The following is a 19,602-nucleotide window of genomic DNA, read 5'->3' as shown; positions in this document are numbered from 1 at the left end:
ATCAATCATGTTGACAGAGAGGTCCTTGTCTTCTTGGTGTCCTCCAGCTCTTACACTATTTACTCCTCTTCTGTGAGGTTCCCTGAGCTCCAAGGGGAGGGATATAATTGAGACCTCCCATTTAGGGTTGAGCATTCCATGGTCTCTTACTCTGTGAATGATGTTTGGCTTTGGGTCCCTGTATTTGTTCCCATCTGCTGCAGGAGGAAGCTTCCCTGATGATGGCTGAGCAGAGCACTGGTCTTCTTCCCTGGATGACTCTGTATTATCGTGTGTATGTGCATAATGAGAAAAGGATTTATTAGACTGGCTTACAGGATGTGGTCTGAGTGCTCCAACAATGGCTGTCTTGCAATGGCGAGGCTAAAAATCTGGTTGTTGTTCAGTTCTTGAGGCTGGATGTCTCAGTAGTCCTCATCTGGTGCTAAAGTCCCAGAGTATTCTTGGAGAGCTGCTGATCTTCGATCTATGTTGGAATCCTGAAGATGCTGTATTTAATTCTGATGGCAGTAACAGGATAGATGAACTTGCTGGCAAGAATGAGGGAAAACGAGCAAAAAACAAAGATTCCTTCTTCCATGTCCTTTTATATGAGCTGCCACCAGAAGATGGGCCCAAATTTAGGGTGGGTCTTCCTGCCTCAGATAATCCAAGAAAAACCCTCACATGCTGGGCATGTGGTACATGCCTTTAATCCCAGCACTAGGGAGGCAGAGGCAGATGGATCTCTGTGGTGGTAATCTAATTGTATTGAAATATTATTTTGATTTGTACTGAAATATTAATTTGATTGTATGTTAATAAATAAAGTTGTCTGGGGGTCAGAGCTATTAGAGCCATAGCAAGAGTGTGGCGGTGGTGGCACACGCCTTTAATCCCATAGATATCTGTGTGTTCAGGGATACAGCCAGCATTGGAGACATATGCCTTTAAGACCTAGGGGGCTGTACATTCAGACAGTGACGAGGCAGTCATGTGTTTGGGTTTACAACCAATGAGAAGGCAGAACAACATACTTTAAAAATACGAACCGACAGGAAGTAGGCCTTTTTTTTTCGCGAAGCTGGGACAGCAGGAGGAAGGGTGAGATTTTAGCTCTGAGCTCTGACTTCTTGGCTTTCTCTTTTACATTGTTTCTGTGTTTCTTATTTAATAAGACGGTTGGTTACATCTACATCTGGCGCCCAACGTGACAAGAATCCATTAAAAACTGCTTGGCTTGGCAGCAGGTCCGCTTTCCCGCAAGGGCGGCAGGCGGCCCGCGGCGGCGGCGGCGGCGGCGGCAGCGGCGGCACACGGCGGCCGGTGGCGATCGGCTTCTTAGTCCGAGCTGCTGGCGTCCTAGTCCGGGTAGCAACTTCTAGCCCGGGCCTAGGTCTGTGAGCAGCTTGCCTAAAGCTGGTGCTACAAACAACTCAGACCTGCCCTGCCGAACAGGGCCCTGCCTGTAAAGTCAAAGCACGTGGTCGGAGCTTAAGGAAGCCAGACCCAAGCCTTGACTCGGCACAAGAGGGAACACGTGGCTGCATTTAAGCTTTAGCCGGCTACGCTTTCTTGTGCGTTCTCTCTTTCCTCTCTCTCTCTCTCTCTCTCTCTCTCTCTCTCTCTCTCTCTCTCTCTCTCTGGATTTACACCTGGGACACTAGGTGGCTGCTTTGAAAATCCCCTCGGATTTCTACTGTTCTACGCAGATTTGGTAAGTCATAATATATCAGATATTTTAAAGGAAACTATCTAAAAGAGAATTTTTTTCCACATTAAAAAACAAATGGGTTTTATGTGTACATTGGAAGAAAATTGGTTTTTGTTCGAAATTTTAGGCAGTCTGGCAATGGAACAACTATATAATATTAGTATTGGTGGAATTATGCACCTCATCACTATAATAATCCACATTTTAATATTTAAAAAGATAGTCAATTTAAGTGCCAGGATAACAGCGTTAGAAGAACTTGTTAAACCTGTAAAAATTCAGACAGAAGAAATTAACAGTGAAGTTGTTTCAAGTCGGGATCATAAGGTTGCAGAAAGAAAGCCTGTTTTCACACAGTCACCCTTAATTTATCCTGTAACAGTACAGCAGATGCCTGATCAAATGGCTACACAAAATACTTGGGCTCCAATTGAAATGTTGGATTTAAAAAGGTTTAAGGAGGCAATAGTATCTTATGGCATGCATTCCCCATATGTAAAGCAAATGTTAAACACTTGGTCAACATATAATAGGATAGTACCACAGGACTGGCGGGACCTCGCACAAGGTGTTCTGGAACCCAGCCAGAGACTTCAATTTCTGACTTGGTTTAAGGAGGAGGCTAAAAACATAGAAAAACAGTGGAGGGATAAAGGAGTACAAGTTTGCCAGGATCAGCTTATGGGCGAAGGCCAATATGCTTCAGCACAAGCACAATGTTTATATGATGTCCAAACCCTAATTTTATGTCGAACGGCAGCCTTGAATGCATGGGACAAAGTTGAGGAACCAGGAAAAAAATCTGAGTCATTTACAAAGGTGAAGCAAGGCCCAAAAGAGTCTTTTACAGATTTTTTACAAAGACTGGCTTCAGCAGTAAAGAGAACGGTCTCGGATTCAGAAGCTGGTAAGGCAATAATTGAATCTTTGGCCTTTGAGAATTCGAATGCAGCATGCAAAAGAATAATCAGGCCATTAAGGGCAAGATCTGCACCTATGGAAGATTGGATTAGAGAAACAATTAATGTTGAAGCTGATGAGCATGATGATACATGGGTAGGAGAAGTAATTTCAAAAGGTTTGAGGAGTGTTAGATGTTTTGGATGTGGAAAGCAAGGACATTTGAAAAGGGACTGTAGACAGGTCATTTCCAGAAACAATGTTTCTTCAAGGAACAATGGCAACAGAATGCCCCTTCCTTCTGGAGTATGCAGAAGGTGTGGTAAGGGAAAACACTGGACCAACGAATGTAGATCAACAAAGGACAGACAGGGTAATCCTTTGCCTCAGTCTTCGGGAAACTCCCAGAGGGGCCTCAGGCAGGCCCCCAGTGCAAATCCAGTTCAAACCTTTCCGGCAGCCATAGAGGAAATGCCTGCTCTGGAGAGCGATTAAATAACCAAATGCCTATTGGAATAAATCATGCTGGTCAGAATGATGAAACAGAGAGAATAGAAAATTCAGGAGAAAACATAAAGAAAATTTTTTGGCAAACTTCTATTAATGAACAAAGACCAAAATTAACGATAAAAATAAATGGTGTTTTGTTGTCTGGTCTGGTAGACACAGGTGCGGACGTTACCATAATTGCACCAGAATTTTGGCATCCAACTTGGCCTCTTCAGGAGGTAAACGTTCAACTGTTAGGAATTGGGACATTATCTCAGGTGAAACAGAGTGCAAGATGGCTCGAATGTATAGGTCCAGAAGGACAGAGAGGAAAATTAAAACCATATGTGGCTAACATAACTATGAACCTGTGGGGTCGAGACTTGTTGCAACAATGGAATACTCAGATTAACATCCCTCCAATCTCAGAAACAAATCATAAACTAGCACATGTTACTGAGAGAAATATTAGAAGATATTGTTCTAATGAGTGGTCACCAGCCATCCATATTATACAAGAACAGGGCACAATAACTGATGATCTTCCAAAGACACCAACAGCTCTACCTTTAAAATGGTTAACAGACAAGCCTGTATGGGTCCAGCAATGGCCTTTAACAACAGAGAAACTCCAGGCTTTAGAAGAGCTGGTAGAAGAACAGTTAAATGCTCAGCATATTGAAGAATCAACCAGCCCTTGGAATTCTCCTGTATTTGTTATTAAAAAGAAATCTGGTAAATGGAGAATGGTAACAGACCTTAGGGCAATTAACAAAGTAATTCAGCCAATGGGTTTTGGGTCTGGGATAATTTTCAGTATTTAGGGGGGTTGGTTACAAGTTATTGTCAAGGGTTAGGAAAAAGGCTAAGCAAAGGAGATTAGATTTAAGGTTCTTGTTTAAAAAAAAAAAGAAAGAAAGAAAGAAAGAAAGAAAGAAAGAAAGAAAGAAAGAAAGAAAGAAAGAAAGAAAGAAAGAAAGAAGGAAAGAAAAAAAAGAAAGAAAAGAGAAAGACAATTACTAGTTTTAAATACTTTACATTGGATTGAATTGTTTTATATTGTACACAAATTTGAAACTGATATTGTTAGAAAATGCTATATGTATATTTCTAATTGTATTTATTCCATCCATTTAACAATGTAATGCAAATTTCTGATCCTTGAATGTTATTATTATCAACTATCAGGATATAAAGAAATGAAAGCTAGTAGTTAGACATTATCATAGAACTTGTAGTCATATTAGATATGTTTTAAAAATTGAGCAGAGATGTTTTAGACAGGTCATCTTCAAACCCTTCAGAGATCTACAGAATATGGCATTTAAAATGTTTTAATAACTTAGAAAATTTTTCTTTTTTGAGACATGTCGGCTCCTGGCAGTACCAATCTACTTCAGAGAAAATATGGGCATTGAAGAAACTGCATATGGAGTCAACTTTCATTCTGGCAAAAGTTAGCCACTGGACAACAAAGTATCCTCGAATCAACAGGACAAAATGGACAGACAGATCACGAAACAAGAGACTACTGATTCTTGCCAAAACAAGTGTGGTTATGGCTTTATCAAAAGGCATCTTCTGAGGCCAGGACAATATGGCCCCATCCCTGAAGTGGCCTTCGCATCCGGAAAAGGTACGGTGCCCTTTTCTTCGAAGGCAGCTTAACAGGCAGAGGGCCGATGGATTCTGTTGTACAATGGAACAGCAGCTGAAAGCTCATGCCTCTCAAAAGTAGACTGGCATTTAATAGAGGGATGTGGAGAAGAAGGGGATGCTGAGATGAAGCCATATATACACAGCCAAGAAGAATGGACAGCTGAATTAAAAAACTGTCAACAATTTCCAGAATTTAAAATCCTGAATCATGACAGGACACTAGTGGAATTCAGGTGTTTCTGGTACGTGGACTGCTCTCACCCAATGTGAGGTTGAACTGTTGACCTTGTGTACATCCTACTTCACAAATGAGTCTGTCAGATACACTAAGCCTATAGGCTGGAGATGATGCCCCAACACTGCGGAGAAACCTCAGGTGACTGCCCAGGCAGCTGGCTGTTTCTGTCAACTCACAAAATTTTTTTGGAAGTTGCTTGCATGCACTTCCTGTTTTTATTTTTGTTAGCTAATATTATTCCCTTCTTGGGTCTCTGAGGGAGTTGAAGATTAGTTAGTTATGGTTGAAGATTAGTTAGTTATAGTTGAAAATTAATTAGGATAGAAAGTACATTAGATACATCTTGGAATTATCAAAATAGGATAGATAATGGAATTATTTTCTCTGATTCGTCAAATACCTGTTTAGGTATTTATTACTTGTATATATTGTATATAGTTATTGTACTTTTGTATATAGTTTTTCTTTTGTTAGTCATAACCTTTTGCTTTTTTTCTTTTTATTAAAATAGAAAAGGGGAAATGTGGTGGTAATCTAATTGTATTGAAATATTATTTTGATTTGTACTGAAATATTAATTTGATTGTATGTTAATAAATAAAGTTGTCTGGGGGTCAGAGCTATTAGAGCCATAGCAAGAGTGTGGCGGTGGTGGCACACGCCTTTAATCCCATAGATATCTGTGTGTTCAGGGTCAGAGCTATTAGAGCCATAGCAAGAGTGTGGCGGTGGTGGCACACGCCTTTAATCCCATAAGATCTCTGTGTGTTCAGGGATACAGCCAGCATTGGAGACATATGCCTTTAAGACCTAGGGGGCTGTACATTCAGACAGTGACGAGGCAGTCATGTGTTTGGGTTTACAACCAATGAGAAGGCAGAACAACATACTTTAAAAATACGAACCGACAGGAAGTAGGCCTTTTTTTTTCGCGAAGCTGGGACAGCAGGAGGAAGGGTGAGATTTTAGCTCTGAGCTCTGACTTCTTGGCTTTCTCTTTTACATTGTTTCTGTGTTTCTTATTTAATAAGACGGTTGGTTACATCTACAGATCTCTGATTTCAAAGTCATCCTGGTCTACAGACCAAGTTTCAGGATGCCTAGGGCTATCCAAAGAAACCCCATCTCAAAGAAAAAAAAAGACAGAAAGAAAGAAAAGGAAAGAAGAAAAGAAAAGAAAAGAAAAGAAAAGAAAAGAAAAGAAAAGAAAAGAAAAGAAAAGAAAAGAAAAGAAAAGAAAAGAAAAGAAAAGAAAAAAACCCTCACAGGAGTGCTCGGCAGATTGGGTCTTACTTGGTTCCAGATATAGTCAAATTGACAACCAAAGCTATCTATATGGGGCATTCAGGGGAATCCAAAATCGATGGCCTAACTACTTTCAGTGTGTATTAGAGTGACCAAGGGGAGCTTGCAGTAGGAGTGATGCTGAGCAGTTTATTTAGGATTACATGTAGTAGTGGGTCACATACACTGCTAGGGATCAGGCCCTTCTGGATACCCAGTCAGCCCAGGTAAAACACTGGATTCAGGCCCTCATGTACATCTATCACCAAACTTAAATTTAGGGATCAGGAAGTCGGGCAGTGGTGGCACACACCTTTAATCCCAGCACTCAGGAGGCAGAGGCAGGCAGATCTCTGAGTTTGAGGCCAGCCTGAGCTACAGAGTGAGTTCCAGGAAAGGCTACAAAGCTACACAGAGAAACCCTGTCTCAAAATAAATAAATAAATAAATAAATAAATAAATAAATAAATAAATAAATAAATAAATAAATAAAATTTAGGGATCAGGCCATGTAGGATACTTCTTCCTCACACCACCAAAACATACTACTATTATTCAGGCCTTGCTAAAAGTTATTCAAACTGCTGTCCCACATACAATGTTAAGAATCAAAGCATACTGAACACACCTGTCCCCCACTGCCACTCTACATAGACTTCTAGGTATCAAGCTCTGCTGGATAGCACTCTCCATGGTCTACTGCCCGAATGTCGAAGTAAACTGCCTACTTGGCCCAGGCCAAAGGTCAGCACAGGGTCAGGAGAATGTCTACAGTTCAATTTAGAGATCTTGACAGGAAGTCTCTAGGATCTGACTGATAGTGGTCAGATCTACATTAAGGTCCTCAGCCAATTTATTTACAATATATCCCTCTCTCCCTAGGGCAGTGGTAAATAGAAGTACCTATAGTCCGAAGTTTTTGTCTGAGTGATGAAGACTGATATGAATAAATGTGAAATGGCAGGTTCTCACATAAGTTCAGATCACATGAAGGATGAGAAGGGGGTATGTCTTTGAGATTCAGATGCCTACCACCACTGTAAAGAAAAAAAATGCTGATTAACAAAAGACTGGGAAACTATGTCTCATTACATGCTTGCAATTTGATGGCTAGAAATGATACTTTACATATTTTATTTTCCTGACAGCTAATTACATTTTTCCCTATGTGTGGATCTTTTTAGTTTCTCCTTCTTCCACGAATTAACTTTCTCTGTGTGTATGGGGTTTATAGGGAAGTCCTAGTGAACCCACCAGTTTCCCCCTCATTTCCCTACTTCTATTTCTGAGACACATCCTCAGCCTGAATTTCCTTTTCAATCATTTCCTATTTCTGTGGTTGGACTCCCTGTGTTTTGATCATCGATGTGCAGGAACTTTCCATTGGACTGTTGCTGGTACACATGGGTTAGAAGCTGGGAATTAGAGCTAGGGTCACTGTGGTCTTGGAGAGTCCAGATTGGGTGGTGACAGCAGACAGGAAAGCTGAATGGGGCAGGGCTTGGAGGTCTGTCTCAAGGCAAGGTCAAGAACTGTCCTTGCAGGGGTCAGGCCGGGGTCAGAGCGGGGTCAGGCCCAGGTCAGGGCCAACTACCCTACAGGTTCTGGAATCTGCCCATCTGGGATGGGCACTAGGGCGGTGAGGATCGCCTGTGGGCCCAGTCTTCTTCTCTGGCCCCTGCTGTTACTGCTGCCCCTGAGCTCCAAGGCTGGTGTCCCTAGTTCCTCAAAGGTTCCTGGGGTAGCACCAAGGAGACCGGAGCCACAGCAAGGCTGGAAACCGTCGGCCCTCAGGCACCAGGATTCTGTGAGCGGAGCAGAAGGTCCGTTTGAAAGCCAATGGGTGGGTGATGGGTGGAGGCTGTAAAGACCAGGTAAGGCACCGGAAGTAGTGATCCTCTTTTGCCTTCCCCTTGGAACCAGGTGCTACCAAAAAAAATATGAACCAAAGGGGTTTAGGTTCCCCTCTGGGACTCACTCTTTGTACCCTAGTTCCCTGTGTGGTGCCATGGGAGCAAAATGGTGTCCAAGGATGACCCATTGATAGAAAGCATGGGATTACTAAAAGTGGGGACAAAGGGAATGAAGCTCCCCGAGGCTTGGGGATTCCTAGGAGAAGATAAAGATAGCCTATCAAGATCTGGGACCAGTAATCTGCGCCCAGACGAATCATAGAAACAAAGTTGTCATTACTGGCCTCACCCAGTCTCCTTTTAGATATGTAAAGCAACTTGTCCCAGGTCCTTCATAAGCACCACAGAGTCCTGCCAGTAATTCTTTTTCCCTGGGATACTGGGCAGACTGAAGTTGGGACAGTCACCGAGAAGCCATGACCTTGAGCAACTAATATCAGTAACCTATGAGACTTCTAGTTTTATTATTTGAAAAATAAGCACAGAGCTGTGTTATTTGAGAAAATTAAGTCATGTAGCCTCTCTTTGGTTTATCTGCTTGGCAGGCCCACTTAAGGATAGGCTGCTGTGGCTAGCATTTTATTTGTTCCATCCCATTTTCCCAGACTTCTGCTCCAACAGAACTGTCTGTGGAGCTTTTCACGTCCAAGGTGGTGGTCAGTAAAAGCAGAGACGAGGGTGGCCCGAAATTACTTGCACTTGTCTTTTGCCATGATCTTCCAATCTGTGAAGTGGAGGAGCTTCCTTAGGGTGTTATTCTGCCTCTCAGGAATTGTGTCTCTAACAGATTGCATGGGGGTGTCTCCTCAGTGTGTGGGAAGCCGAAGATGGTTGGAAAGGTGTTCGGTGGCCAGGATACATCTGCTGGCCAGTGGCCATGGCAGGCCAGCCTGCTGTACCGGGGCTTGCATCTCTGTGGAGCTGTCCTCATTGATTCTCATTGGCTGGTTTCCACAGCCCACTGCTTTCTAAAGTGAGTTTGCCTTATCTGGAGCCCCCAGAGAGGGTCTAGGTGGTGAGAAAGATGCAGGATGAGAGGAGGAAGGAAGTTAGAGATAACATGCCTTTCTCCTCTGGGCTTCTCTCTGGGTAAGTCTATTTTCACCAAAGACAATTTGTCCTTCCTTGCCCCACAATCCTCTCTGCCTGGATTAGCCCCATATGTCATCAAAACTTCCTTGATTTATCCTGGTCCTCATTATCTTTAATTCTCAGCTCCTGTAGGGATCTGTATACTCCCCCTCTGTGTCTGCCAACTAATGCAGATGTTTCCCAAGAGGATTGGCCATGCTTTGTTGTCTACCTGCAGACCTCATCTTATTTTATTGTCCCTTACTCTCCTGTGAGCCAGAATCTAGGCAAAGACCACATATAACTAGCAGCCAGTTAATTTCTTACTTTTGTAAAACTAAGTCCTGGGAAAAACTGTGGTCATGCTTATGCCATATCAAGCTTTACGGATGGGAAGTGCAGGCCCCCCCAACCTGAACAAATGATAGATAGCCAGGAGTCTAACTCCTCTGGCTCTCTGGAGCCAGACAGAGGGCCTAGTTTTTGATCAGAAATGGAGGGACCCAGAGGGAATGGGTGCTAAACAGTCCAGATCAGGGAATTGAAACTTTGCTTTTTGGCTTTGAGACTCTAGCTTAATCCTGTTGGCACCTATTTTGTGCTGCATTCACCTGAGATCCTTTAGGGAACAGAATGTAGGAGACCCTAAGTAAAGGGTTCTTTTGCCTCAGAAGGAACAAACTTCAATCAGTATGATACAGGTAAGACATGGCAAAGTGTGTGAGGAAGGCAGCTCTGAGGAACATAAGTCTATAAAGATGCTGCAATCTTGGAGGAATGCAAAGGAGCTGCAGGGGCTACCAGAAGGGAGGAATTGAGTTGGTGAGGACCCTCCTAGTGTGGGAGCTGTGGGAACAAAGCTGTATACACAAGCTGTTTATTCAGTCCTATTCAGGAACAAGGAAAGCTTCCTTTTGATGTACTCATGTGTGTATTTAACAAGTCCTTTATGAGTGCTTAGCACCAAGTGGAGAAGCAATCTTTGGTAAGGGGGCAGGAAAATATGTTAGATTTCCATCACTGTGACCAAATAATTCAGAAAATGAACAAAAATGAGAAAGATTATCTTGGCTCATGGTTTCAGTTCAAAGTTAGTTGTTCTATTTCTTTGAATCTATGATAATCATAGCAAGAACATATGTGGGTGAGTCCTGATCACCTCATGGTAGCTAGAAAATAAAGATAATGAAAAGAAGTGGGGGGTCTTCAAGCACCTTCTCCTAATACCATAGCTTCTTTTCACTAGGCCTCACCTTCTAAATGTTCCACCCTTTCTGGATAGCACCACAGGCTGATGACTATGCCTTTAGCTATTGGTTTAGGAGTAAGATTTAAATCATAAAAATAGGATTCAGCCATAGTTTTTCTTAAGTAAAAATTTAAAAGGTTTGATTTGAGGACTCTATTAGGGACCCTTCCAATGCTGAAATTTTTTGTTCATTCAATTCTAAAATATAATGGGGAATACTGTGTCATGAGGTTTGAATAGAATATCCATCAGCCTACAGAAAAAAGGCTCCTACTTAGTTACTTTTCTATTGCCATGATGAGACACTATGACCAAGGCAACCTATAAAAGAAAATGTTTATTGGGGCTCACAGTTTCAGAGGGTTAGAGTCCATGACTGTTATGGCAGGGAGCATGGCAGCAGGCAGGCAGGCATGGTGCTGGAGCAGTAGCTGAAAACTTAAATATCATTCCACATGTACAAAGTGGAGAGAGAGATAACTAGTAATGGATTGGATTTTTGAAATCTCAAAGTTCACCCCTCAGTGACACATATCCTCCATCAAGACCATATCTCCTAATTCTTCCCAAACAGTTCCACCAACTAGGGATCCAACATTCAAATATATGAGCCTATGGGGGTCATTCTCATTTAAACTACAGCATTTTACTCCCTGGCCCCCTTAGGCTTGTGGCCATATCATAATACAAAATGCATTTAGTCCAGCTTCAGAAATCCCTAAGTCTTTCAGTCTCAACACCATTTCAAAGTCCAAAGTCTCTCCTGAGATTCACAGTAATTTCTTACTTGTAACCTATAAGATAAAAAAACGTATTACATTCTTCCAACATACAGTGGTATTCCAATATACATTACCATTCAAAAAGGAAGGAACAGGGCTACAGTGAGGAAATACTGGACCAATGCAAGACTGAAACCCAGCAGGGTAAACTCCAAATCATGAAGCTCTATGTCCAATGTCAAAGGACACAGATGGATCTATCCTTCCAGCTTTTCTGACTACAACATAAATTTTCTCTTTTGGATTGGTTCAACTCCCTGAATTCAACTCTCTTTGACTGTTATCCCACAGCTGCAGCTCTGGCATCTCCAATATCCTGAGGTCTCCAGCAGAACTCAGGCTTTACCTTCACAGCTTCACATAATGGCCTCTCTGGGTTTCAGGCACGGATTCCCCTGCCACATGCCTGGCCTCAGCAGCTTTTCTTAACAATAGAGAAAGATTCCACAACCCTTTTACTCATGTGTCCTCCATGACTCTAAAGCCAGAACCACATAGCTGATGTCACCAAATTCTGCTGCCTACTTCGGATGGAACCTGACTCCCTTCTTGAACTGAATTTGCATAAGCTTTAATTTATTGTTGCTCTTTAGGAGCAAGTAATTCCTTAGGCCTTTTCTTTTCACAAGCTATTTGCAGGAATAGCTTGGTGAGGTCTTACCCTGAGGACACTATTCCCTTTACCACCCTCCCCTCATTCTCCTTATCTCTTCAGCATAAACCAAGTCTCCAACATTAAATTTCTTGTTCTTTTTTTCCCTCAAACTGTACATTTTGTATTTCTTTTTTCCATGCTTGCTCTTTTTTTTTTGTAGATCTGCATAAGGGTGATCACTAATAGCCAAGTGAACAAGTCAGTATTAGGTTGTCTTGAACTCTCCTTTGTCAATGAAATTAGCCTCAAGAAGATTCTTAAGAAAAGTGCAAAAAGTAGACACACTCTTTGCCAAAATACAGAAGAATGGTCTATAGTTCAATTGCTAATATTGTTCCACTCTGAAACCTCTTGAGCTGTGCCTCCACAGTCCACATTGCTATCAACACTATTGTTTTCCAAGGTCCTGCTAGGATGGCCAGTTAAGTCCTGCTTAAAGTGTTCAACTGCTTTCCTAGTCCAAACTCCAAAAATCTAATGGATTTCTCACAAACAACAACAAACCCAGTTTTGTCAGGCCTGTGACAGCAATAGCCCATTCCCTGGTATCAACTTCTGTCTTAGTTACATTTCTATTGCCATGATGAGACACCATGTTCAAAGCAATTTATAAAAAAAAAATATATTTATTGAGGCTCACTGTTCTAGGAGATAAGAGTCCATGATCATCATGGCAGGGAGCATGGCAGCAGGCAGGTAGGCATGGCATTAGAGCAGTAGCTGAGAGCTGATGTTCATGCACAAGGTAGAGAGGGAGGTGCAATTAAGAATTTACTTGGGCTTTTGAAACCTCAAAGCCCACCCCCAGTGACACACTTCCTCCAACAAGGCCACGTCTTTTAATACTTCCCAAACAGTTTTACCAATTAGGGACCAAACATTTAAATATATGAACCCATGGAGGCCATTCTCATTCAAACTACCCCAACACTTGACTGTCAGAAAGGGAGAGACCAAGCTGCATGGAATCAGGGCACAGTGGCTAGTGACAAATGATGGTTCAGAAGACAGGACTATCCTCCCACTCAGAGATGATGATGATGATGGAATCCTTTATCTTTCAGCAAATCCCAGGCCCCAGGGGACTATCAGGTTCTGTTGGGGAATACTCAGCTGTACCAGAGAACACAGCACACTCAGAAGATGTCTGTGAACCGTATCATCAAACACCCAGACTTTGAGAAGTTTCATTCCTTTGGGAGTGACATTGCAATGCTGCAGTTGTGTCTGCCCGTGAACTTCACATCCTACGTTGTACCTGCCTGCCTCCCACCTAAAGACACACAGCTCCTCAACTACACTTCCTGTTGGATAACTGGATGGGGAATGCTTTCTGAAGACAGTAAGGGAAAGAGAAGTTGGAGAGGGAGTAAGGGAAGGAAGAGGAGGAAGACAAGAGGTGCATGGGGAGGAAGGAAGGTTTCTGAAGTCACTGGATGTTGCCCTCCGTACCTCACCTCCATGGCCTATGACATAAGAAGGCCATTATAGAGTCCTTCTAACTCGGAAAGTGTGAGAGTCCGCAGCTGCAAACTTCCCTGCAGCCCAGGTTCTAAAGGTGGAGAACTGTTGACATTTGCCATCAAGAATCTGGGCTCTTTGAATATTAATGGTCTTTTTAGTATTTATTTATTTATTTATTTATTTATTTATTTATTTATTTATTTATTTATTTTTGAGACAGGGTTTCTCTGTGTAGCTTTGTGCCTTTCCTGGATCTTGCTCTGTAGACCAGGCTGGTCTTGAACTCACAAAGATCCTCCTGCCTCTGCCTCCCGAGTGCTGGGATTATAGGCGTGCAACACCACTGCCCGGCTGGTCTTTTTATTCTAATAGTTTAATGTCATTGATCTGAGGTGACTTGATTAAATAAAGGTCATGTGTGGAGGATAGTCTATTCCATGTTAATCAGGTTTCCAAAACTTGAGGTAATCAGTTTTAAAAGGTAAGGTTTATTTTAGCTTACAGTGTCAGAGCTTTCAGTCCATGATCACTTGGCCTTGTTGTTTTGGTGAAGCAGCACATTGTGGTGAGGAAATGTGTGGCAGAACGATGATACATACCTTATGGTGGCCAGGAAGCAAATAAAGAGGAAGGGGAGAGGCCATTATACTAGTATCTTCTTAACAGATACACATGTCCAATGACTTAACTTCCTTCCACTAGGCTCTACCTCTTAGTAATAGGATATTCTATTACCAATAGTGTCACAGGCTGAGGAAAAGGCTTCAAACACACTGGCTTGAACACTCAATATCCAAAGTATAGTACATGAGTAAAGTGGAAAGAAAGTCACATGTTATTTGAGACCATTGAGGATGCATGATTGAGAACTGTTGCAGCTTCTGAGTGTTTAATCTCACTTAATCTCAACTGTTTTTTATCCTATTTTTACAGTCTTGCCAGGTGAACTATATAATGGAGAAATCCTTTTGGTTTTATTTGCTTGTTTGTTTTGTTTGTTTTTGGTATTGGGGATTGGTCCCAGTGCCTTGCACATACTTGGAGCAGGCTCTACCAGTGAGCCACTAAGAACCCCTTGTTTTTATTATTTTAGATTGAAAGTAGATAAATGTATGCAGAGTCATCACCAGAAGTATTTATTAAAGGATTATGACTTGGGAAATATGCTTATGGAATATGAAATGAAAAACAATGTAGATTTGTAGTTGTTTGTAGTATCATAATTTGGCACATTTCTTCTCAAAAGAAGTACTTTAGATGTTTGGGGAAGAACATGTCTTCCTGAGGAGCTTTCCCCATCCACCCCCCAAATGCACACATTTTTGAAAGCTGAGCCCACATTTTGCTTTACTATACCAGTCTAGTAACTGATGTATACTCCACAGTGCTGCTGCTATATACTCTGGCATAATTAACTCCCATTTGTTGACTGTAGTTTCTAAAATGGTCCTCTACTTTTATTCTTGTGTGCTTCTACATAAATCTCCATGTGGCTGTCAGCATTACTTTAAAACATAGTCATGTCATTTTCCTTTTCAGAACCCTCCACCACCATCTCACTTGTGCTTTAAATTAAAATTAAAATAAATCCCTGTCAAGATCTTCTGTGATGATAGCACCCTGATCCATTTCTGCTTCATCACTTACTGCTTCCCTAATATACTCAACCCCAGCCTCCTTACCTCTCCTTGAAGATGTTGAGATCATTTCTACCCCAGCACCCCTTTTTTTTCTATGCAATTTACTCTCCTCTCTAGTCTCGGTATGATTGGTTTCAACTTATTTTTCAGTCTCCCACCTGTTGCTATAGTTTTCCTGGTCTTGCCTGGCCCAGGGCCAGACCCAAACAAGTAAACACACAGAGACTTATATTATTTACAAACTGTATGGCCATGGCAGGCTACTTGTTAGCTGTTCTTATATCTTAAATTAACCCATTCTATTAGTCTATAAGTTGCCACGTGGCTCGTGGCTTACTGGTACCTTACATCTCCCTTGTCATGGTGGCAGCTGGCAGTGTCTCTCTGCCTCAGCCTTCCACCTCCCAGAATTCTTCTCCTCCTTGTCCCACCTACCTTATCCTTCCTGCCTGGCTACTGGCCAATCAGAGTTTTATTTATCAATCAAGCATTCACAGCACCCACCTGCATTTTACTTAATTATGTGAGCTAAAGTAGACAATCTGTACTGTCACCTCTCCCTGTGTTATTTCTTTAACACCAATGAGTTAATTGATTTTTTTTTTTGGTTTCCCAACTAAAAAATGGTCCTTTGTATCAGTTTAACTAGCACAAAGATATTGGTGATATGGTCAGTGGATAGGTGAGTGAGGTGGAGTTGAGTGAATCAGGGAGAGGAAGGAAGGAAAGAAGAAAGCAAGGAAGGAAGGAAGGGAGGGAGGGAGGGAGGGAGGGAGGGAGGGAGGGAGGAAGGAAGGAAGGAAGGAAGGAAGGAAGGAAGGAAGGAAGGAAGGAAGGAAGGAAGGAAGGAAGGAAGATGGTACCTGGGTGTTGTGGATAGAAATGATAGTAGGTATGAGGAGGAAGGATGGATAGAGACACTAATGAAAGAGTAGATGGGTGGAAGGGTGGATGTGGGAAATGGATAGATTGATGAAAGTAATGAAAAAATAAGTGAGTATATAAGTGAATAGGTAGATGAAGACATAGGATAAAGGTTAGTGATAAATGTTGCTGAACAACATTGGGCACATTGTGTTAGTGGGTTTTGCCTCTTTACACAGTAGATATGTGATCTGTTGCTGTGTGAGAGGTGAAGATGGTAAGTGGGAGTTTCTGAGAAAGAGGAGAGAAGTTCATGAGAAGTAGAAAGATGGAAACAGAATTTGACACTCAGCTGTCCTATGGTGAGCATCAGTCTTTCCCAACTAAGCCACAGTGTCCATCACTGACTTCCTCTTTATTTTCACAGCAAAACTGTTACCACCCTTCTCACTGCAGGAAGGTGAAGTGGGAATTATTGAGAATGAACTTTGTAATGCCTTATATGGGCAAAGACCAGGCCAAAGCAGGGGCTATGTGCATGAGGAAATGCTGTGTGCAGGGGGCCTCTCCACAGGAAAGTCCATCTGCCGGGTGAGTAAGGCTGTCCTGTGTTTTCCCCATGCCTGTTCTCTTTATCTCAGTTCCTCTAGGAGTGGCTGTATTGTCCTGTAGTCTTTGTGGAGACCCCCACACTTCCTGTTTTATTACCTCTACTTGTTTTCCTTGGGTTCATGCCTCAATAGTCTCCTTGAGGATAGCTATTCCTTTAGCAAATCCTAACATCAAGTTTTGTTGCATATTTTATACTTTTTATTTAGGCATAACAAAAATACAAATATGTAATTTCTAAGTAAACAGTTTAGTAATACTTCCAGTGATGACTTAGCATGCTTCTGGTACCCATCTCCCTTTCTTGCCACTAAGTATATTTTGCATGTTCATTGTCATATCCTGTCTTCTGTAATGTTTCATTTAAGTTTCTCAGTTTGTTGTTGGGTTGTCAATTTCTTATGGGAACTCTTTATACGGCATAGGAGTAAGTTCACTATTGGACATAATGGATTGTCTGGGGAAACTGTCCCAGAGAAGGAAAATGATTGGTCTGAAGTGGAGCACAACCAGGGCCCAGATGTTTGGATTCCAATGCCTTCCCCATCTCTGCAGGCTTCGGCCTTCTGAGCTGACATTGTCACCATTATAGAATGGATTTCCCATGGGGTTTTCCTAAAGACATTTCACATCTCTAGTAACTCTCAGCAGGGTTCTGAAGACCCCTGCCTATTGCCTGGTGATATGAGCTGTCTTCACCCAGTCAGGGGATAGGCATATTTTTTCAAGAGTTCCCATTCATAGGTTGAGAAAATAGTCCAGGCCAACATTACTAATGGCAGTAGAGTTGACTGGATATATCACAGCAGCTCAAGGTTTATGGAGCCAGGATCTACACATAGATTAGCAGAACCAGCTTGCTTACAAGTCCCTAAACTTTCCCTTTTAGACATCAGGCATGGCAAACAAAGGGAAAGGTTCATATGTTTATAGCTTGATACCTGTCCTCATCCATCTTGTCTATGTAGGGTCCTAACGTGCAATTGGTATTTCTGGTTCTAAGTAGATCTCACACTAACTACTGTCTCTCTCCTCAGGGTGATTCTGGGGGCCCCCTCATCTGCTACCAAACCAGTGCATGGGTCCTGGTAGGACTGGCCAGTTGGGGCCTGGATTGCCGGCATCCTATTTACCCCAGCGTCTTCACCAGAGTCACCTACTTCACTGACTGGATCAGCCAAGTCAAGGGACTCACTCCACTTCCAGAATCTGAATCTGTGTCTCCTCACACAGAACTTCAACCCAGGCCTCTGAGAGCTGCTGGCTCCCCACAGCCCTGCAGCATCCTCATAGCTGCACAAGTCTGGTTCCTGCTACTATTTATGCCTGAGGCTCAAGACCAGGCCCCAGGGTGAGCACCAGGCCTTTGGTCATTCTTGGCTCAGGCTTCTCTAAGCTATAGCTCCACTCTTTAGTTTACCATCTTCACCTTTTCCTCAGCATATCTGCCCATTCACTGCCACTACACAAAAAGCCCAGGAAAGCCAAGCAATAAAGCTTCATCCTTCTTCAACTCTTATTGCACCACCCTTGTAGGTTTCCCATATCCCTCAGTGATCAGACTTATCCTGGAGTTAGCCATCAGACCTCAAAAGGGAGGAGATGGAGCATCGCAAGGAAACTCTCCTTGAGGAAAAGGCAAGGAAATTAGGGCATGCCTAATTGGGAAGGCAAATGGGGGCATGCCCACTACAGGGATACTAAGGAGTCAGGATTCATTCTGGTTAGAGAGTGACATCTCTCTGGTCTTGTAGATTGTCCATGCCTTGGGGAATGCCAAATCCTTCCGGAAAAATAGAACTTTACATCTGTCCTTCAAGTTAAAGGGAGCAAAGGCCTCTTCCTGAAGTAGGGCAGCAGCACTCCTGGGTTTTAAGGAGGAAAAGCCAATGCACAGAGAACCTGAGAGACTGTTTGAAGTGATTTTGTGGGGTGCTGTGCTAGGATCAAGTCAAAGGGATAGACATGTGACTTGTGGCTAGAAGCCTCAATGGATGTGGGGGACTGGAACATTAGTCAGAAGCAGACAGAAGCTGTTCTGGTGGCTGTATGAAAACTAAACATTAAACCAACAGTGCTCAAATCTCTACTCCTAGATGAATACTCAGCATCACCCTCACCTACTCCCAGAGGCCCCACTCTTCCCACAAACCTGGTCCCTGATGTCTGAAGCCCAGGCCATACCTATCTCTGTCCACACTTCAGTGGTCAGAACTTGTTGTAACCTTGTTGTTTAGTTGACTCAGGACTTAGTAATCTAGGAAAATTTAAAACAACAAAAAAATGGTCTTGTGGGCCCATTCTTGAGGCAATTATACCAGGCACAGAGTATTTATGTGGCCAGAAGGAGTTAAGAGGCCTCACAATGCTGCCCATTAGAACCCTCAATAAAGAGGAGAGCTCCTGCTTATCCCAGGTCCACAGGAACCAGACACCACTCATGAGATTTAAAAGAAATCCTTTCTAATCTTGGTGTTATCTGAACTTCCTGGACTCTCACTGCTGGTACAGGGACTTGTGTTTACTAGCAGCAGTGTTCTTGTTTTCAATCTTTTGCTGCATGTGCAACTGGGCTTCCATCACAAAAGGATCTTACGAACATTCAAGAAAGTATACTGCATACAGCCTCTGCCCCAGGATATGGTCTATAGAGTGCTTGTCTATCATGAAAGAATCCAAGTTCAATCCCTAATACTGCATAAACAAGGTATGATGACAAACACCTGTTATCCCAGGACTTAGGAGGTAGAAGCAAGAGGATCCGATTTTCAAGACCATCCTCAGCTTTATAATAAATTCCAAATGAGCATGCCTTAAACCCCCTTACCTGCACACACACAAGAAAATGTCTTCTTAGTTCTTGGAAGAAACTTTTTTGGCAGACTATCTGGCCACAACTGCGCTTCTAAGATACCTCTACAGCTGGTTGTACATCTATATTCATATTGGACCTTGCTGCTTCAAGATTTATGGAATTAAGAACTCAAACACTTCACTTAGTGACAAGCTTGGTTATGGGGTCTTGCAGCAAAGTTCGTAGGACTCCGAGATGCCAGTTAGCAAGCTCTCTTCTTCATTGAGGGCTCTAAAGT

At 42.5% G+C, this 19,602-nt stretch overlaps 1 protein-coding gene across 3 annotated transcripts; it reads left to right on the top strand.

Annotated features, from left to right (window-relative positions):
- Window positions 1–7,818: 7,818 nt before the first annotated feature.
- LOC102925050 (putative serine protease 47) lies at window positions 7,819–18,599 on the top strand. 3 transcript variants are annotated; one of them, XM_015990568.3, is made up of 5 exons: window positions 7,854–8,086; window positions 8,987–9,149; window positions 12,998–13,275; window positions 16,329–16,492; window positions 17,548–18,599. In XM_015990568.3, the coding sequence occupies exons 1-5, from the start codon at window positions 7,888–7,890 to the stop codon at window positions 17,863–17,865; spliced, it is 1,122 nt and encodes a 373-aa protein (XP_015846054.1). In that variant the 5' UTR covers window positions 7,854–7,887; the 3' UTR covers window positions 17,866–18,599. The 3 variants fall into 3 exon arrangements, with proteins under 3 accessions (XP_076429705.1, XP_015846054.1, XP_042134586.1); XM_042278652.2 differs by having other exon boundaries at window positions 7,969–8,086; window positions 8,946–9,149; XM_076573590.1 differs by lacking the exon at window positions 8,987–9,149 and having other exon boundaries at window positions 7,819–8,086.
- Window positions 18,600–19,602: the final 1,003 nt, after the last annotated feature.

Source organism: Peromyscus maniculatus, chromosome 5 (assembly GCF_049852395.1).
Source record: "Peromyscus maniculatus bairdii isolate BWxNUB_F1_BW_parent chromosome 5, HU_Pman_BW_mat_3.1, whole genome shotgun sequence".
Classification (NCBI taxonomy): Eukaryota; Metazoa; Chordata; class Mammalia; order Rodentia; family Cricetidae; genus Peromyscus; species Peromyscus maniculatus.
The sequence above is the reverse complement of the archived record's forward strand: the minus strand, read 5'-3'. Positions and strand labels throughout refer to the sequence as shown.